General features: G+C 36.0%; 1 protein-coding gene across 1 annotated transcript; it reads left to right on the forward strand.

The window, feature by feature from the left end:
• The first annotated feature begins 299 nt into the window (after positions 1 to 299).
• LOC117085539 (UDP-glucuronosyltransferase 2B18) lies at positions 300 to 19,832 on the forward strand. The gene is made up of 6 exons (XM_033214534.1): positions 300 to 1,076; positions 2,382 to 2,530; positions 12,139 to 12,270; positions 15,783 to 15,870; positions 16,712 to 16,931; positions 19,296 to 19,832. The coding sequence occupies exons 1-6, from the start codon at positions 356 to 358 to the stop codon at positions 19,573 to 19,575; spliced, it is 1,590 nt and encodes a 529-aa protein (XP_033070425.1). The 5' UTR covers positions 300 to 355; the 3' UTR covers positions 19,576 to 19,832.
• Positions 19,833 to 21,813: the final 1,981 nt, after the last annotated feature.

The following is a 21,813-nucleotide window of genomic DNA, read 5'->3' on the forward strand; positions in this document are numbered from 1 at the left end:
ATTTTATCTTTACTTTTATGTCAAATGGGCTGCAGAAACATGACCTTTCACTGCTACTATTCTGGACACTCTTCTAAAATATGTTGCATAAGACAGATGGCATGTCCATACAAGATCCTTGATATTAGCTGAAGGATAGCACTCAGAAACATTAATCACATCTGTGTAAACATGTCATTTACCTTCATTTGTCTTCCTGCCATCCACATGCTCAGACTGTTGGTTTAATGATATTTAAGTACTTTGAAGAACAAGGGTTACATTTTAACTTCTTGGCTAATTTATCTTTGGATATAACCATGAGAAATGACAGAAAAGAACAGCAACTGGAAAACAAGCATTGCTTTGCACCAGGATGTCTGTGAAGTGGACTTCAGTAATTCTGCTAATACAACTGAGCTTTTACTTTAGCTCTGGGAGTTGTGGAAAGGTGCTGGTGTGGGCAGCAGAATATAGCCATTGGATGAATATGAAGACAATCCTGGAAGAGCTTGTCCAGAGAGGTCATGAGGTGACTGTACTGGCACCTTCCGCTTACATTCTTTTTGATCCCAACAACTCATCCGCTCTTAAAATTGAAGTTTTTCCTACATCTTTAACTAAAACTGAGTATGAGAACATCGTCATGCAACAGATTAAGAGATGGTCAGAACTTCCAAAAGATACATTTTGGTTATATTTTTCACAAATACAAGAAATCATGTGGACGTTTGGTGACATAATTAGAAACTTCTGTAAAGATGTAGTTTCAAATAAGAAATTAATGAAGAAACTACAAGAGTCAAGATTTGATGTCGTGTTTGCAGATGGTATATTTTCCGGTAGTGAGCTGCTGGCTGAGCTATTTAACACACCCCTTGTGTACAGTCTCCGCTTCACTCCTGGCTACAGTTTTGAAAAGCAATGTGGAGGATTTCTTTTCCCTCCCTCCTACGTACCTGTTGTTATGTCAGAATTAAGTGATCAAATGACTTTCATGGAGAGGGTAAAAAATATGATCTATATGCTTTATTTTGACTTTTGCTTCCAAATATTTGAGATGAAGAAGTGGGATCAGTTTTATAGTGAAGTTCTAGGTAAGTTCTTTTTTTTTTTCAATCTGTACCATGAAGATCTACTTATTTGTGTCTTTGAAGTAAAGCTTATATAAAGCCTTAAAGTCAGAGTAGTGGGGTTTTGGTAAGTGAATTTATAAAATGAAAATACAAGATGATCTATCAATCTCACAAATATTATAGAAAAGCTTAAATTATGGGGTCAGTTAAAACCCTAGGGCCATCACTCACACAGAACACCCGACGAAATCATAACCCTCTATATTAGTGCATCTAAGACTTTAAGCAATTACACATCTATTTTACTATACATTGCTTTACATCTTAAAAACAGTAAAACCCATCAAATAACATCTTACTGAATGCATGGATTTAGAATGAGTAGTTACACATTTTTCTACAACTATCTATATAACTGCAGAAATTACTTTTTCTTGTAAAGCTTGGTTTTCTTATTTAGAAATCAAAAGATGTTCCCATGTTACCAGAAGGTTTCCTTCACAGTAGAGAGAGAGAATGTCTATATCTCAGATGCATAAATCATTAAAGGTAATTTGAAATTTCTAATGTTTCTATACTCTTTCATTAAAGAATTGAAAACCATTCATTTAAAGTCCAATCAACTTGTTGAAATGTGAAGATTGTTATATCTACAGTTTTTTTCAAACTATGTCTCTTTATTAAAAAATATAAGACAGATTAAGGTTGAGTACAAATCTTTATTTCAATAATTTCTCAAAAATTTCTAGCTATAATTTACAAATATATTTACTTAAAATCATATTATTAAGATCTTAGCTTGAATCTAAAAGAGTGCAAGATTTTCAGCCATACTCTCCACATAGTCCAGAGTTCACTTGAAGAACCAAAGATAAAAGGATTGGCTTAATGAGTTGTGTAAACTAGACTATTTCTTAGAAAATTATTTTTATGGGTGAAGTAAAATTAGTTGACTATGGAGCTCAAAGAGTTGTTTAAATGTCCATATGCTCCTATTGAAGCTTTAAAAAGAAAATAAATTGATGTTTAATTCTCTATGACTTATTTTAATAATTGTTTATGATTGTGAGTATAGTGATGTGACATTAGAGATGTAGCTTAACCTCAAATTCTCCTACTACTTTGCCTTTCTTATAAATATACATGGGCAAAATAAATAATACATAAAATTAAATTATGTCTATAGATGAATATATATATATATATTTTTCAAAGCACAGACACTTTGCCCATATTTTTGCCTATATTATTGTAACTCCTTTCAGAAAATTACCTAATGTAATTATCTTGTGTCCTCCACCTTTTCTTTTTTGTTATTCTTGTCAGGAAGACCCACTACATTATCTGAGACAATGGGAAAAGCTGACATATGGCTTATTCGAAACTCCTGGAATTTTCAATTTCCACATCCACTATTACCAAATGTTGATTTTGTTGGAGGACACCACTGCAAACCTGCCAAACCCCTACCTAAGGTAAACATGCTTTCGTTGGTTTTATTTTGTTGGCTTTGAAGTTTCAGTAGAAATGACTCTATAGTCTTCACTCAGAGTGTTTGACTTACCCTGAAAGAAAGATGGGAAGTAGATTGGGTAAAGCAGATACCAATTAGAAGCTCATGTACATAGTGATACTATCACACATATGTGAGTTTTATGAGTGTTACAAATAGAGGGAAATACTAACGAGACTTTGAAAATAGGGTTGGTTAAATTAAAGTCTTCATTATGCAACACCTAAGAAGGTATTGATCATTCGTTCAAATAATATTTGCAAAGGGATAAGCACAAAACACAGGTAAGTGCAGAATTTTCAGAGAAAAAAAATGGACACAGTTTCTGTCTCCACAAAACTTCCATTCTACTTCAAAAGATAGAATATGTGCAAGTAATAAAAGTTATATAAAACCGGTTCCGGCACCAGCCTCTACTATGGCAGATGCGAGCAATAGTAGGAAGGAGAGGGGATGGAGTCAGAAGCTTGTATTATTTATTCAGGGGAATGCTTTGTCGGGGACGCCAATTATTAGGGGAACTAGTCAGTTGCCAAAGCCTCCGATTATGATGGGTATTACTATGAAGAAGATTATTACAAATGCATGGGCTGTGACAACAACATTATAGATATGGTCGTTGCCTAGGAGTTTGCCGGGTTGACCCAATTCAGCTCGGGTAAGGAGGTTTAAAGCTGTACTTCTGACCCCAGCTCATGAGCTGATAGTAGGTAAAAGGTTCCAATGCCTTTATGGTTGGTTGAAAATAGTCAACGGTTGGCGAACATAGGTGGCGGGGGTAAAATGGCTGAGTAAGCATTAGACTGTAAATCTAAAGACAGAGGTTAGGCCTCTTTTTACCAGTCCCGAGGTGATTTTCATATTGAATCGCAAATTCGAAGGAGCAGCTTCAATTCTGCCGGGGCTTCTCCCGCCTTTTCTTCCCTGTGGTAGAAGTAGATTGAAGGCAGTTGATTTGGGTATTTAGCTGTTAACTAAATTTTTGTGTGTTTAAGTCCCATTAATCTAGTAAGGGCTTAGTTTAATTAAAGTGATTGACTTGCGTTCAGTTGATGCAGAGTGAAATTTTGCAGTCCTTGTGTATTTCAGAAATTAAGTATGGTTTACTTACTAAGGGCTTTGAAGGCTCTTGGTCTTGCTTAACCTAAATTTCTAGGAGATAGATAGGGTTAATGGGGAGATTGGTAAGGGGAAGGTGGTAAGGGTAATAAGTCGGGGGAGTAGTCGTGTAGGCTTTCAAATTGTCATTTTATTTTTATGTTGTTGGATGTGGGAAACAATGGCACGGAAGTAGAGTAGATTAAGCGTATATAAAAGTATAGGTTGAGGAGCGTTATAATGGTTATGGTAATAGGAATAATAAAGTTGTTATTTTTTGTGAGTTCTTGAATAATAATTCATTTAGGTAGGAAGCTGGTTAGTGGGGGTAGGCCTCCCAGGGATAAAAAAATAGATGATATTAAGGGTATTAGTCAGGTTAGTTTACTTCAGGAGCAGGATAGCAGTAAGGTTGTGGTATTTGAATTTAGGTTGAGTGTTATAAATGCAGTGGCTGTTAGGATGATATAGATGGTTAGGTAGAAGTTGGTAATGTTTGGGTTATATGTTAATGTTGTTATTATTCAGCCTATATGGTGATTGAGAAGTATGCCAAGATCTTACATAGCTGTGTTTGGTTGAGCCCTCCTCAACTGCCCACCATAATGGATAAAATTGAGAGGGTAAGAAGGATGCTTATATTTATTGATGGTGAGATTTGGTATATAATTGAGATGGGAGCTAATTTATGCCATGTAAGAAGGAGCAGACTGGAGATTAGGAGGGTTCCTTGGGTGACTTCTGGGATTCAGAAGTGAAAGGGGGCTATTCCTAGCTTTATGGTAAGTGCTATTATTATTATTAAGGATGAGTATTGGTTGATGTTGTTTCTTATGGTTCAATACCCAGAAAACAGGTTGTTGGAGAGGATGGCTATTATGAGAATTATGGATGCAGTTGTTTGTGTGAGGAAGTATTTGGTGGCGGCTTCTGTGGAACGGGGGCTTGTTTTTTTTTTTTTTTATTAGAATTGGAATGAAGGCTAGTATATTTATTTCTAGGCCTGTTCAGGTGAAAAATCAGTGAGAGCTTAGTGATGTGATGAGGGTGCCTGTGAAGATGGTGAAGTAGATGATAAGTTGAGCTAGTGGGTTGATTAGTATGGGAAGGGTGAAACCAACATTTTCAGGGTATGGGCCCGATAGCTTATTTAGTTGACCTTACTTTAGGATAGGGTATGATGGGTAGCACGGAGAATTTTGGATTCTCAGGGATAGGTTCAATTCCTATGATTCTAGAAATAAGAGTATTGAAACCTCTATTATTTACTCTATCAAAGTAATTCTTTTGTCAGACATATTTCTAGGTTTGGGGGGGAATGCTGGAGATTGCAATGGGTGTTGAAATATACCACATGAGAAGTGCCAGTGTGAGTGGGAGGAACTTTTTCATAGTAGACATATAAGTTGATTGTATCGTAATTGGGGGTATGTTGTTCCAATTCATAAAAATAGGGAGGTTAGGAGGAGTGTTTTGATGGTAAAGTGTATTGTGAATAATTCTGGAGAATAGATGGTGTATAATGTACCTAGAAAAATTATGGCTGTTAGAGCATTTATTATAATAATATTTATGTACTCAGCTGTAAAGAATAGAGCGGATGGACCTGCAGCGTATTCGATGTTGAAGCCTGAGACTAGTTCTGATTCACCCTCTGTGAGATCAAAAGGGGCTCGGTTAGTTTCTGCTAGTGTGGAGATAATCATATTATGGCTAAGGGTCGTGATGGTAGGAGAAGTTAGAAGTGTTCTTGTGTTGTGAGGAGTGTTTGTAGGTTAAATGAGCCGCTTATTAGCAGGACTGGTAGTAGGATAATGGCTATGGTAACTTCATATGAAATTGTTTGGGCGACAGCTCGTAATGCACTGATTAGTGTGTAGTTTGAGTCTGATGCTCATCCTGACCATAGGGCTGACAGCTAAGCTGGATGTGGCTAGAATGAATAAAAGGCCAAGGTTGGAATTAATTAGGGGGTTGGGTATGGGGAGGGAGGTTCATAGGAGAAGGGCGATAGAAACGGCTAAGTTTGGGGCGGTAATATAGAGGGTAATGGTGGATGTTGAGGGTTTGTAAGGGTTCTTTGATGAAGAGTTTTATTGCATTGGCGAAAGGTTGTAATAGTCCATAGGGGCCCACAGTGTTAATTCCTTTGCGTAGTTGTATGTAGCCTAATATTTTTCATTCAATAAGTGTGAGGAATGCTATAGCGGCTAGTACGGGTGCAACAAGAAGCAGAAGGTTGATTACAGGCATGGTGTTAAGAAGAGTAATTGAACTTCTGATTGTAAAGTTTTAAGTTTTATGCAATTACTGGGCTCTACCATCTTAACAAACCCTGTTCTTGGGTTGGGTGTGTAATGTTCTGTTAGATTGAGATTATATCATCTATGGAGAGAGGGTGTTTTGTGAAGTAGGCCCTATTTCTCTTATCCTTTCATATTGGGAGAAATGTAAAATAGATAGATGAACGCTTGATAGCTGCTGCACCATAAGGATGTCCTGATCCAACATTGAGGTCGTAAACCCTGTTCTCGATATGGACTCTAGAATAGGATTGTGCTATTATCCCTAGGGTAACTTGTTCCGTTGGTCAAGTTATTGGGTCAATTGTATGTTGATTTGCTTTGGCTGGTGTAGACTTGGCATAGATTGTTCGGAGGTTGGGTTATGCGCCGAGGTCACCCCAATCAAAAATTTTAATGCAGGTACGGTAGTTTAAAGTCCATAGGTCTATATGGTTTTTATTACATTAGTATACTGAAGCTTCATAGGATCTTCTCATCTTATTGTGTTATGCCCATCTCTTCACAGGCAGGTCAATTTCACTGGTTAAAAGTAAGAGACAGTTAAACCCTCATGGTGCCATTCATACAAATCCCTATTTAAGGAACAAGTGATTATGCTACCTTTGCACAGTCAGGGTACCGCGGCAGTTAAACATGTGTCACTGGGCAGGCGGTGCCTCTAATACTGGTAATACTAGAGGTGATGTTTTTGGTAAACAGGCGGGGTTAGATTTGCTGAGTTCCTTTTACTTTCTTAACTTTTCCTTAAGAACATGCCTGTATTGGGTTAACAGTGTGAGTAGTAATGATTTTATTAGTTATTTGTTATTATTAGACTGTTATCAGTGAAGTATTTCTATCTGATGTAGGCTTATACAGTGGAGAAAATTGTTCATGTTACTTATATTAACATTATTGCTTCTACAAAATAATAGATTAATCCAATGGGGTGTAAGGAGTTCAGTGATATGTCTGGGATTTTTAGGTGTTTGGATGTTGAGCTTGAATGCTTTCTTAATTGCTGGCTGCTTTTAGGCCAACTGTGGAAGCTGGGTTTTTTACTCTCTAAGGTTTTTTCCTAGTGTCTAAAGAGCTGTCCCCTCTTTAGACTAGCAATTAAATTTACAAGGGGATTAGGTGATTCTGTAGGTAAATTTGTGGTTGAACTAAGATTCTATCTTGGATAACCAGCTATCACCAGGCTCGTTAGGTTTGTCACCGCTGCCCATAAATCTTCCCACTATTTTGCTACATAGATGGGTGTGCTCTTTTAGCTGTTTTTGGGTAGCTTGTCTGGTTTTGGGGGTTTTGGCTATAGTTCTCTTTTTGAAGTTATTTCTAGTTAGTTCATTATGTAGAAGGTACAGGGGTATGTCCTTGCTGTTTTGTGCTTGGTCAGTTTTTTCATCTTTCCCTTACGGTACTGTATCTATTGCGCCAGGGTAAAATTTCTATCACCTATACTTTTATTTGGGTAAATGATTTAGTTAGGTTTATTTGATAATAATATTGGTTAGGTTTGGGACTAGAGTTGGTTCAAGGTAATCAAATTATATTGAGAGCTTCTGGGTGTAAGCCAGGTGCTTTGTGTTAAGTTATACCTTCGTTTATCCAAGTGCACCTTCCTGTACACTTACCGTGTTACGACTTATCTCCTCTATATAAATATGAGGGGTGATTAGTTAAGGTAGTCCTTAAATATACTTGAGGAGGGTGATGGGCAGTGTGTGCATGCTTTATGCCCTTATTCAATTAAGCACTCTGCTCTTAATTTACTGTGAAATCTTCCTTAGGCTCTTAGATTTCATAAGAGCTATCATGGAATTTTCTGGGGTAGAAAATGTAGCCCATTTCTTACCACCTAATAGGCTACACCTTGACCTAATGTTTTTATGAGTATACTTGTGCTTACTTTGTGGCCTTTACTAGGGTTTGCTGAGGATAGTGGTATATAGGCTGAGCAAAAGGTGGTGAGGTAGATCGGGGTTTATCAGTTATAGTACAGGCTCCTCTAGAGGGATGTGAAGCACTGCCAAGTCCTTTGAGTTTTAAGCTGTTGCTTGTAGCATTCTGGTGAGTAGTTTTGCTAATTTAACTGTTAGGGTTTAGGGCTAAGCATAGTGGGGTATCTAATCCCAGTTTGGATCTTAGCTATTGTGTGTTCAGAAGTATTAAAGCCACTTTCATAGTTTATTTTATATCAGCTATGGTTTTTTACAATTTAGATGGAATTTAGCTTTATTGAGGTCATATCTAAAACACTCTTTATACCCCGGTCTCTATTAGCTTGGGTTAATCGTATGGCCACGGTGGCTGGGGTGGCTGGCATGAAATTAACCAACTCTGATTACTATACTAGCATAGCTTAGTTAAACTTTCATTTATTGCTAAAGGTTTATCACTGCTGTTTTCTGTCAGGGTGTGGCTGAGCTAAGTGTTTTGAAGTGCTTTAGTGCGTACTTGATACTTAGTCCTTTGATTGTAGCCATTTAGAGGGTTATTTCACTGGGGTTTGGATACTTGCATGTGTAATCTTGTTAAGAGTTAATAGAAAGGCTAGGACCAAGCCTGTTGTTTATGGGGTGGTGTAAGTCTATCTGGACATTTTCAGTGTCTTACTTTAGATAAGTTAAGCTACATAAACGGGAATTAGTTGGATTTTAGATATATATATAGAGAGAGAGAGAGAGAGGATAGTTATGAAGCACTGTCTTTGGGGTTGTGATAGTGGGAGTTGTGGGTTTAGTAGTGGGTGGGTATGTAAGTTGAGTAAAATCAGGGTAAAGAAATTAAATTTGGGAGGCAGCAGAGCAAAGCTGAAAAGAAAATTGTGTTAGTTGAGGGGTGACTGTTAAAGTTGTGTGCAGCCAAAAGATAAAAATTTAGGCTCTGGCTAAGTTGGATTGAGGCTTTTGTTTTTGGGGTTTGGCGAAGGTATCTATTTTCCTGGCAAGTGAAGTTGGAGATGAGCGAGGGGGGGTTGTGAAATTTTATCATAGTATTTGGTGTGAAAGGCAGTTGCTGGTGTGTTTAGTTATTGTCATGTCTTACAAGCATGGATTAATTAACACCTTGTGATAGTTATGCGAGGCTGGAATATGGAATGTAGGTGCAATCAACAATATTATGTACTAGGAATCAAAGACAGATCCTGCGACATACAATGTGGGGGGGCCAGCTTTCTGCGATGGGGTCGTGTGCACAGCCGAAAGATAAAATAGCAAATGCATAGAGAGCTCCCGTGACTGGTTAATAGGGTGATAGACCTGTGATCCATCGAGATGTCTTATTTAAGGGGAACATGTGGGCGATCTTAATTTCATGGCCCTGCGGTAAGAACCAGATGCCAGATACAGTTCGCTATAGCTACCCTCAAGTGTTATGGGCCCGGAGCGAAGAGAGTAGCACTCTTGTGCCAGGTATTGATTTCACAGAGGATGGTGAACAAGGGACCACTAACTGAGGAGGGTATTCATGGTGACAAGGATTTATTTGACTTAAATGTGCTATGTTCAATGAATGATCAAATGTACTATGTACTATTAAGGATATAAAGTACTGGTCAATATCCCTGGGGACAGGAGTTGACTTTGAAGGGTGATGTTATGTTCTATAGTTAGATAAGCGGGCATGGTACTTGCTTGTAAGCATGTTTTTCGAGCATTTAATGTACTTATGTATTAGTATGTGTTATGTACAGGTAAGTATTTATAGTATTATATAATATTCATGTTGGCCAGCAGTAATGCACAATGTACATAGAATTACGGGGCGGATCAATACTTAAGTTGGACTTAAAGTTGATGGTCCATTAGAATACAAAGAGTAGTTTAAATTCAAATTTTAGCTTTGGGTGCTGATGGTGAAGTTAAGTGCTTTCTCTCTGAGTTGTCCTGGGGAGAGGGTCTCCATCACCGGTTTACAAGACCGGTGTATTAGTTTATACTACAAGGGCAGATTCATTTGAGTAGTTTGTTTTCGGCTAGGGAAGCAAGTGGCATTAGGGTTAGGATTGTGGTGAAGTATGTTATGGATGCTATTTGTCTGATAATAGTAAATGGATGGTTTACTGGTTGTCCTCCGACCCATGTAAGGTTTAGTAGGGTTACAATTAGGAGTCAGTATAGGAATTGGATGAGTGGGCAGAATAATATGCTTTGTTGTTTAGATATATGAAGTGTGGGGATGAGTGCTAAGACAAGGATTGGTAGTAGAAGTGCTAATACTCCTCCTAATTTGTTGGGGATGGATAGTAGAATTGCGTATGTGAATAAGAAGTATCATTTGGGTTTAATATGAGGGGGAGTATGTAGGGGGTTAACCAGGGTATAGTTGTCTGGGTCACTTAGGAAGTCAGCTGAGAATAGCACTAGGGTTATTAGAGTCAGAAAGAGGAGTATCAAGCCTAGGATATCTTTGATTGTATAATGGGGGTGGAAGGTAATTTTGTCGGAGTAGGAGGAGATTCCTGAGGGGTTAGGGTTAGGGTCAACCGTAATACAAATAAAAGGAGTTAGAAAATGATAAATGTAACAAGATGACAAGTTTTTGCAGGAGGAAAATGTATACACAATAAGAGTAACATTTTCTAAATAAGTGTCACATCTGTACACTGAGCTATATAAATAGATCAAAAGCCATGATGAAAAAATACACTTTGCATAAATAATATCACAACATAAAAATTTTAGAAAAATTGTATTTAAAAAATCTTTTCTTGCTTTTATAAAATTTCTTACATTAATTTTGTATTATTTTTATTATGTTATCACAGAAGAAGAAACAACCAGTCCATATCAGTGATGAATCTGTAGACAGAGATTAGATTCCTTCAACACTGCATGGATAAACAGGGCTCTCGGCATCAAGCTAATGAGGTTAAACACTGAACACCAGTTACAGTAAATATGGCTACAGACAACTGCAATCACACACAATACCTAGTTGCCCCAAGTATTACCTGGAATAGCAGTACAATGACTCTTACGTTAAGATTAAAAATCATATTTTAAAAAGCGCTCTGTAATATGTGGTCTGCACAGTTAACATTTGGACTTTTTTTCTTTGTTTTGTTAAGGACCATTAGGAAAAGTTTTACCACAATGATTAAATCTCAAAGTATTTAAATTTAAATATTGGCATACATTGGAGAACGCAAGTCAGAATAATTCACCAATTATTGGTGAATTGGTGAAATTCATTAATTTCAGCCAAGCACATCTTCACCAGGAGTGTTACATGGTGTGAGTGAGCTGCTCAAAAGAGAGACAAGATCTCCCCTGCAGAAAGGCCTGGTGGCCTCTTCTATTCGGGTACAAGTGCTGCCTCTGAGACACAACAAAGTGATGATGAGAGTTCCTCACATGCAGTTATAAACAGCACATCAGTTTAACAGTGTGATCTCAGGTCAATAAGTGTTCCACCTAAACAATAACCTGAAAATATGATCATTCAACTATGTAACTGTATACTGTACAATTCTGTATTATAAATGAGACTCCTGGACTAATTCACAAAAATTCCAAATTATAATACCCGACTCCAGAATGTCAGTGGTTCTTAACCATCAGCTTTTATATATATTTTTTAATTATTCAAAAACTACCGGAAAACTCTGACAAACTTTAACTGAAGTATAAAGCATTGTAGAGAAACATAAATGTAGATATAAAATTATCCCAGCTGTGAGTAGCTTATCCTCAGAGCTCATATTGAGGGAGGTAAACACTAATGGCTTCCAACCAAAAGAATCCTACAGAAAACCTGCCTGAAATCAACACAAGTGATTTAGTAGAACAACAATATAGAATTAAAGCTGAGTGGTGCCACTTTCCAAGAACCTATATTAGTAATTTTAGTATTATAAGAGAAGAATCTGTGTATAATATTTTTAACATTATCTCCCTGACTACAATGTAATAGCTCCATTTCTTTTCTCCCTTACACACATGCACACAAATACATACACATTCACACATAGTTACACAACTATCCTAACAGTGTCCACCTATCTCACATTATATATCTAATTGCAAAAAACCTGAGTGATTGAGTCAGTTGGAAAATATTTACATCAATAATTCCTCAAAATACCTGATTTTCTCTCTTTAGTAACTTGTACCAATTCTTTCAGTAGTGCCCGCTATGCTGATATTCTTTTGTGATGAAACAAATTCTTTTTTCACAGGAAATGGAAGAGTTTGTACAGAGCTCTGGAGAACATGGTGTTGTGGTGTTTACTCTGGGGTCAATGGTCACTAAGATGAAAGAAGAAAGGGCCAACGTAATTGCATCAGCCCTTGCCCAGATTCCACAAAAGGTAAGATGAAGTGTCTTACTGATATGGAAAACTACTGAAAGAGGCTGCTAAAGTTTGTAAGTAATCCAATTATAGAAACTTCTGACTAATGTGAAGTTGACCAAAAGTTGAAAAATTAGAACAAGGATAATCCTGGAGAGACTGTGATAAGTTTGAAAATTGTAGTTGCATGTTAAAAAATGGTTTTAAGTATGAACGTTCCCCTATGTAAATATGCGGACAATAAATTGTATGGAGAAAGGTATTTAAAAAGTGTTTGGAGACTTTTCAGCTCCTGTCCCATAAAATTTTGAATTATGTATGTGATCTACATGGAAAGAATATTAAAGAGTAGATTGAACTCTTTATAGCCGAATATAGCCTTAAATGTGCTTGTATAGCATCCACCGACAGAAGTCATAGTTGTGCCTCAGACTTAGAGGTTGTATGTGGCCCTGGGGGAGTTTCTACCCTTGCTATGCATGAGTGGTTCCCATTAGCATCAGTGGGAACTCACTACTCCATATGTATCCACCAAAGGCAACTTGAGACCCACAGTTATTTTTAATTTCTGATATTAACACTCATATATACTGATGAATTTAACTCAATATATTTCAGGTAAGTGAAAATGGTGCTTAATGTAGTCTTTAGAATGATTTTCAGGTGTTTTCATAAAAAATGTATATCCAGAACTGCATCCTTGTAGAAATACAAGTAAGACTTATGATCATTTTCTTCAGAACAGTTTTCCTAATCTCAGCAGTATCCAATGAGTGAAGAACACTTGACTGACTCTTGAACCACCTCTATTACTTATTGTACTCTGGAAGCTCTTGATGAATGTTTACAATTATGGGATGTATAGAATTTCCATTTGCACTTTAAGTCAAATGCTTATATAAAATACCTGACAACAAATGGAGAAGATTGGCTCTGTTAGTAATTATGCGGTATATACTCTATTTAAAGATCTATGCTAGTATAACATGATTGAATGTTATTAATTTAGGAATAATAACTGCCACATGTGGGGAGTAGGGGAGTAAGGAGAATGAATTCCAATCCTGTGATTAAATGTGTAAACTGTAGGCCAGGCACGGTAGCTCACGCCTGTAATCCCAGCACTTTGGGAGGCCAAGGCGGGCGGATCACGAGGTCAGGAGTTCGAGACCAGCTTGGCCAATGTGGTGAAACCCCATTTCTACTAAAGATACAAAAAATTACCCAGGCATGTTGGCACGCACCTGTGATCGCAGCTACTTGGGAGGCTGGGGCAGGAGAATCACTGTAAGAAGTGTATCTGAGTAATGTTCAGGGTACTATTCAGAGAAAGAACAGCCTAGGCTGACAGACAACTTGTCCAAGTATCCACACAGCCAGATAGATTTAGAGAAAGAGAAAAAGTAGCCAGCCCTGCCGGACTGCACCCAGCCAATGTCTGAAGCAGGAAGATGAAAGAGAAAGGGTGGAGATGGATCCTGCCCTGAAGGTGGACTCTGCGCAGTATAAAATGTGGCCCGACAAGGACTCTGCACTATCAGATTAACAACTCCTCTCAATGGAGGAAGCAGAAGAAAACATAGAAAGGAGTCAAACAGAAGGAAGCCAGGCACAGAAACAAGTTCAGATGCCCACTCTATAAATTATAGTAGAAATTTATTTTCTTCTATATAGAATAAGCCAGTGACCTTTGTGTATTTGTCAATTACCTTCTAATTTCCTGCCTGATAAAGCTTTCTGTAATGACCTCTTCCAACCTTTTGCTGAAACCTGAGTTACTTTAACACTGATGTAGCAAATAAAAGTTAAACACTGTAAATTATTGTTCAGTTTATGAGGATTGCTTGGGAGTTTCAAAATTAGTAACTTAAACATAAAATGTCTTGGCTATAGCAGAACATATTGATCACTGTTGTCAAAGCTTTGTGGCACGTTGTCTCGGTGTTAATAATCAGTTGACCAAATTGAGCAAAACACAATTTTGAGTTTATTCCATAGCTGTATTTTTATTCATGATACCAACAGGTTCCTCATTTCTATGCCAAAAAGTATCCAAAGTTAGAAATACTGATAATACTCTGAATTTGTGTCAAAAATGGTCACTTGAAATTTATTTTGGAAGTAGTGCTTGATAATTTATACTTCCAATGAAGTTATACATACTACCTTTGCAGCATTAATCTCTTTCTTATAAGTAGCTTATTTATGTTCTTGCTATTTTGTCAATCAAAGGACAATGGGCTCTAACCTACACACAAGTAGGTACATGTGAACTACTTGTGAAATTACTCAAAAATAAATGAATACATTAAAATTAAATTTGGAAGATTAAAACTAGTATAAAATACATAAAACAAAAGAAGCACTCAGGTCATTATGAAATTGTTAGTTTTTTACACTAGAATTAAAATTAATAGTAAAAATTTTTTATACATTTCTTAGAATATTTTTATTTTAAAAAAATTAATTTAATTTTAACTTTTAATTTCAAGGGTACATGTACAGTTTTTTTTTATATAGGTAAACTTGTGTCATGGGGGTTTATTGTACTGATCATTTCATCACCCAGATATTAAGGTTAATATCAGTTAATTATTTTTCCTGATCCTCATTCTCCTCCCACCCTCCACCCTCCAATACACAGCAGTGTACGTTGTTCCTGTCTATGTGTCCACATGTTGTCATCTTTCACCTTTCACTTGTAAGTGAGGATATGCCATATTTTTATTCCCATCCCTTTGTTAGTTTGCTAAGGATAATGGTCTCCAGTTCCATCCATATCCCTGCAAAATACATAATTTTGTTCTTTTTTTAATGGCTGCATAATATTCAGTAGTGTATATGTACCATATTTTCTTTATTCAGCCCATAATCGATGGGCATTTAGGGTGATTCCATGTCCTTGCTATTGTGAATAGTACTGCAATTACTATCCCTGTGCATGGGTCATTATAAAAGAACAATTTACAGTCCTTTGGTTATATACCCAGTAAGGGGATTGCTGAGTTTCATGGTATTTTTGCCTCTAGGTTTTTGAGGAATCGCCACTGTCTTCCACAATGTTTGAACTAACTTACATTCCAACCAACAGAGTATAAGCAAGCCTTTTCTATACAACCTCGCCCACATCGTGATATTCTGACTGGTGTGAGATGCTGTCTCTTCATGGGTTTGGTTCACATTCCTCTAATGATCTGTGATGTTAAGCTTTTTTTTTTCTTTTTTCATATGATGACTGGCCACACGTAGGTTTTCTTTTAAAAAGTGTAACAATTTTTTAAATACTTGAACTTTTCAATGATAATCCGATTTTTTCTAAGGTACTATTTTGGAAAATCATGATTTCCTTATGTGCCTAACTAATTATAAAAGTTGAGAAAATTAAGTGTGAGTATTCTATTTACATCAGTCTTTGAGTAGTTCTGATTTACTAACATCCCTTGATCTCATTCCTACTCTTTTTACAGTTCGAACATTCTATAACTTTTGAATTCCACTCATGGAATAAGATATTTTCTTCACTGTAACAGGTTCTGTGGAGATTTGATGGGAATAAACCAGATACCTTAGGTCTCAATACTCGTCTCTATAAGTGGATACCCCAGAATGACCTTCTAGGTAAGACTCTGGTGAACAAATACTGGATATATATTATAGTAACAGCACATTAGAGTGTTAATAGTTAATCATGAAACAAGCTTTTTGAATATTTGTTTAGGAAAAACAAAATGTAACTTCTTTATATTTATTTATCAGTCCTAGGGGAAAAAGAATATGCTACAATTATTGGCATTTTATGATACAACTCACATTATTTATGGTCAGAATCAGCAAGAATCTTTATTTCAGGTGTTACTATATCTCACAGAATTTTTCAATAACTTCCTGAGCTATCTCTCTGTCTCCTATTTCCACAACTTTATACCTGTTGTTTCCTCTCCTGCAGGGTTATTTCAAGTGCCACCAAAAATAATAGCTCTTCTATCACCAGTGATTCTGTATTTTCTGAAGGATTAAATTGCTAATCTTAATCATAAAGTGATGACAGGTCATGATGAAGTGTGACCTGTCCTTCCTCAATCCTAGCACCACCACCAACCCACTGCCTGCTGCCTTGCACACCCCACCTATCACACTCTGTGACTGCACTTAAAATAGCAGTTCACTTCATGCCCATCTCTTTGCTGTCTTCTTTATTGCACACTTAAAAAATCTAGATCGCACTTTTTCATTAGTCCAACTGGAACTCTTGTATTGTTTTGCAGTCTGAAGTCACACACACCATGCAGCCTTCACTTGCATACCCAGTACAAGTACGTGTTTTTTCCTCTGAAGTCTGAAAAGTAATAGCAAATTAGTTAAATGTGTTATCTAGAAAATACTGTCACTTTCAGAGCCTTTCATTGTGTGTCTCATTTTATTCCTATGAATAATTTTGCTAAAATTCATGCAATCCTAGGTCATCCAAAAACCAGAGCTTTTATAACTCATGGTGGAGCCAATGGCATCTACGAGGCAATCTACCATGGGGTCCCTATGGTGGGCATTCCATTGTTTGCCGATCAACCTGATAACATTGCTCACATGACGGCCAGAGGAGCAGCTGTTAGATTGGACTTCGACACAATGTCGAGTACAGACTTGGCGAATGCACTGAAGACAGTAATTAATGATCCTTTGTGAGTAGAACAATATTTTTCACTAGGTGGTATTTATAGATAGCTTCTCTTGTCAATAGTGAGTGTGAGTTTCATCCTTTTTATAAGAGAGTAATTCTGAAAGAATTTAAATGATTTAACCAATCTGAAACCTGCTTTTAGTTTGTATCAGTTATTTAAAAACTGTATTTGAAACCCACACATCCAATGAATAGCCAGTTAGTGAAACAATTTTCTACACAAAAATAATTTTTAAATGATATAGAAAATATAAAAAATACATTTCTTAAAATTTTGACATAAAAAAACTTAAAATTAGTAGAAAGGAAGAATAAATGAAATAATATAATAAATATTTTAATTTGATATCTAAAATGCCTCACAACATGACTATTTTCCTGCTGAAAAATTAACTCTTATTACTATCATTATTGTAGTGGACTTGAAAATGAGATTTAACTTTGATGCCATAAAATCCTCCCGTTTTATCAATCAACAAAATAATACACAGCAATGGATTTACCCAACAACTGCTACATTAAAAAAAGACACTAATGAATATATACTATATAATTCAATTACATAAACAAGCAAAAATAATGTATACTATTTGAAGTCAGGCTATTACTTAATTGGAGGACAAAAGTAGTGACTAAATGGTTCAGAAAAAGAGAGTTATTCTAGGCAGGTTGTGATATCCTATACCACAATCTGAGCAGTAGGTAAATAGATATCTTCACCTCAAAATAATGTTCAAGATGATCTTACATTTTTGAACTATTCACTTAGTGTACGTATATTTATCTTTCGTATTTAATATTTAAATGTTTACTCTATGGGATATATAATGCATTTTACAATTCTAGGAATCAAATAGCAAAATAAGCACAGAAAATAGAGAAAATCCTAAAGGTTCCATCATAGTGTGGTCAGTAAAAGCCTCTCGTAGAAGTAACATTAGAAGGAAGCCATAAAAAGGGAGAGAAGCATGCCTTGGGTTGTAGCAAGAGAGAATACTCCAAGAGCAGGAGAGAGGGGAAAAAATATGTAAGGTGCTAAAATGAGAACACCTTTGGGAGCTTAAAGAAAAAAATAGAAGACCAATCTAGAAAACAGTGTGCAGGGGGAAAGTGTTAGGAAAAGAGCTTGCCAGTGTCTAACAATGTAGGATTCTGTAGACCAAATAACAGAGTTGGATTTTATTCTTTAAATAATGAGAAGTCAGGCCAAAGTCTTAATCAAGGGAGTGCTATAAACTGACTTTAATTGCAAAATGTCATTCTGGCTACAGGGTGGGGAACAGTAGGAGATGAAGAGTAATGTAGAAGCAAAGTGCCTAGCTATGAGGCATGTCACTCACCATGACACAATTACTTTTTAGAAACTAAGAGATGATAATTCTCATATTGCATTTTCACGATCTTTCTTACAGCACTTAAAATGGTTCATGCTGTTGAGCACATTCTCATATGTCTGAGAACTAACAGTGTAGTTGGAGTGTGTTCATAATACGAAGGATAAATGCTTAAGGGATGAATATCCTGTTTTCCATGATGTGATTATTTCACATTGTATCGAAACAACTCATATACCCCATAAATATATATACTTCATCTGTACCCACAAAAACTTAAAATTAAACAATTAAAAGCAAATTAAAATGCCTTATATTTTCTCTGCTTCAAAAAAATTAACTTTCTCACCTAACATTCAATTTCTACTTAAAAATATTTGTCAATGAGAAAACTCCAATTTAAAAGCCAAACTTTCTACAATGACTCAAATTAAAATACACAAATTCTATGTCAATTCTTTAACATTTACTTTGAATTATTTGGCACTTTAAAAGCCTTTCATAAACTTTATATGCACAGACACATTAACTTACTTTCAGTGTTAGTAAGGGAGGAGACCATTCCTCATATTGTCTTATGCCCAAATTCTGCCTCCTAAGAAATAAGTAAAAACTAAAAGGCAGAAATGAAATCCACAAGCAGACAGCCTGGTGCCACACTCTGGGCCTGGTTGTTAAAGATCGACCCTTGACCTAACTGGTTATCTTATCTATAGATTCCAGACATTTTATGGAAAAGCATTGTAAAAATCCCTGTCCTCTTCTGTTCCATTCTGATTATTGGTGCATGCAGCCCCCAGTCATGTACCCACTGCTTACTTAATCAATCACGACCCTCTCACTTGGACCCCTGTAGAGTTGTGAGTCCTTAAAAAGAACAGGAATTGCTCACTTGGAGAGCTCAGCTCTTGAGATAGAAGTCTTGCTGATGCTCCTGGCTGAATAAACCCCTTCCTTCTGTAACTCAGAGTCTGAGAGGTTTTGTCTATGTCTCTTCCTGCTACATTTGTATCTTTGTTTTTATCCTTCAGATATAAAGAGAATGTTATGAAATTATCAAGAATTCAACATGATCAACCGGTGAAGCCCCTGGATCGAGCAGTCTTCTGGATTGAATTTGTCATGCGCCACAAAGGAGCTAAACACCTTCGGGTTGCAGCCCATGACCTCACCTGGTTCCAGTACCACTCTTTGGATGTGATTGGGTTCCTGCTGGCCTGTGTGGCTACTGTGATATTTATCATCATGAAATGTTGTCTGTTTTGTTTCTGGAAGTTTGCTAGAAAAGGAAAGAAGGGAAAAAGTGATTAGTTATATCTGAGATTTGAAGCTGGAAAACCTTTATAGATGAGACTACTTCAGTTTATTCCAGGAAGAAAGGTTATGATGCAAGATTTCTTTCTTCCTGTGACCAAAAAATAAATAAATAAATAAAAATAAAAAACTTTTCGAAAGTTACTTTGTCAAATCAAAATTTGTTTTTCAGAGATTTACCACCCAGTTAATGGTAAGAAATATTTTGTGGAAATGAAGAAAACACTCAGGAAAATAAAAAATAATGTAAATCCATATGAGCTTGTATTGAAATTTGTTGAACTTATATTGAAATTGGTTGTTCTAATTCACAGTTTACACAAGAACATTTTTACTCAGCTTAACTGTATTTCACACATTCTACTTAAACACAAAAACATTAAGAACTCCACTGACAGTATCAGTGCTGTTTTGCACATACTCAGAATAATTTGGCTTCATTTTGAACAGGATTATATTGTTTCAACTGCTGCTAAAGAAATTACTACATAGTTAAATTATATAGAAAGTCTCTCTTCCTTTTGATATTTTAAGATGAGTAGTATTGCTTGGCTTTTATAATGCATGCAGCTTTATTTTCACATTTTTCCTAAAATATATAGACAAATGTTTACTGTTTTAGAACTTAAGTCATTTCTCAGTGGAAATTATGTGGAATTAGAAATATAACAACTCTTAACCTTCTTCCTACTGTAAAATTGAACTATTTTGTAACATATTTGGTTTCATGAGCCAATTCTATTTTTTCTAGATATTTAAAAATATTCATCTGGTTGATTTTATTATAATATTTTAAATTATGTTAATAGTTATTTGGGAACAGGTGGTGTTTGATTAGATAAATAAGTTATTTAGTAGTAATTTCTGAGGTTTTGATGCACATATCACGTGAGCAGTGTACCCCGCGCGCAATGTGTAGTCTTGTATCCCTTATTCTCTCCCAACCTCCCCTCTGAATCCTGAGAGCTCATTATATTTTTCTTATGCCTTTGCATCATCATAGCTTAGCTCCCACTTATAAGTGAGAATTTATGGTTTTCAGTATTCTATTCCTGAATTATCTCACTTAGAATAATGCTCTCCCACTCCATACAAGTTGCTGTTAATGCCATTATTTTGTTTCTTTTTATGGCTTAGTGGTATTCCATGGTGTATAAATGTAGTATGTATATGTGCGTGTATGTACATAGGTATATGTGTGTGTGTGTGTATACATATACACACACACACATACATGTATGTATACCACATTTTTTTTATCCACCTGTTGGTTGGTTGATGGGCATTTAGGCTGGTTCCATATTTTTTAAATTGCTAATAGTGCTGTTGTAAACATGTATGTTCATGGATCTTTTTCATATAAAACTTTTTGTATCTACTATGTATCCGGGAAGATACATAGTAGTGGGATTGCTAGATCAAATAGTACTTCTACTTTTAGTTCTTATAGGAATCTTCATATGGTTTTTCATAGTATTTATACTAGTTTGCATTCCCACAGCAGCACAAAAGTGTCCCCTTTTTGCCACATCCATGCCAACATTGTATTATTTTTGGATTTTTAAATTATGGCCATTCTTGCAGGAGTATAGTGGTATTGCATTACGCTTTTGATTTGCATTTTATTGATAGTGAAGTCGAGTGTTTTTTCATGTGTTGGCCAATTATACATCTTCTTTTAAGAATTGTCTATTTATTACCTTAGCCTACTTTTTGAAGGGGTTTGTTTTTCTCTTGTGGATTTTTTTTTAGTTCTCTGTAAATTCTGGACATTAGACCTTTGTCAGATGCACTAGTCCTTTGTCAGATGCATAGTTCATCAATATTTGTGATTACTCTGTAAGTTGTCTGTTTACACAGCGGATTATTTCTTTTGCTGGCAGAAGCTTTTTAGTTTAATTAAATCACAACTATTTATCTTTGTTTTAGTTGTATTTGCTTTTGGATTTTTGGTCGTGAGGTTTTTGCCTAATCCAATGTCTAGAAGAGTTTTTGAAATGTTACCTTCTAGAATTTTTTATTGTTTCAGGTCTTAGATTTCATTATTTGCTCCATCTTGAGTTGATTTTTTATATGGTGAGAGACGATGATGCAGTTTCATTCTCCTACATGTGGATTGCCAATTATTCTAGCCCCATGTGTTGATAGGGTGTCATCTTCCCCACTTTATGTTTTTGTTTACTTTGTCAAACTTCAGTTGGCTGTCAGTATTTGTCTTTAATTCTGGATTCTCTA

This window comes from Trachypithecus francoisi, unplaced genomic scaffold, assembly GCF_009764315.1.
Source record: "Trachypithecus francoisi isolate TF-2019V2 unplaced genomic scaffold, Tfra_2.0 Lachesis_group1, whole genome shotgun sequence".
Classification (NCBI taxonomy): Eukaryota; Metazoa; Chordata; class Mammalia; order Primates; family Cercopithecidae; genus Trachypithecus; species Trachypithecus francoisi.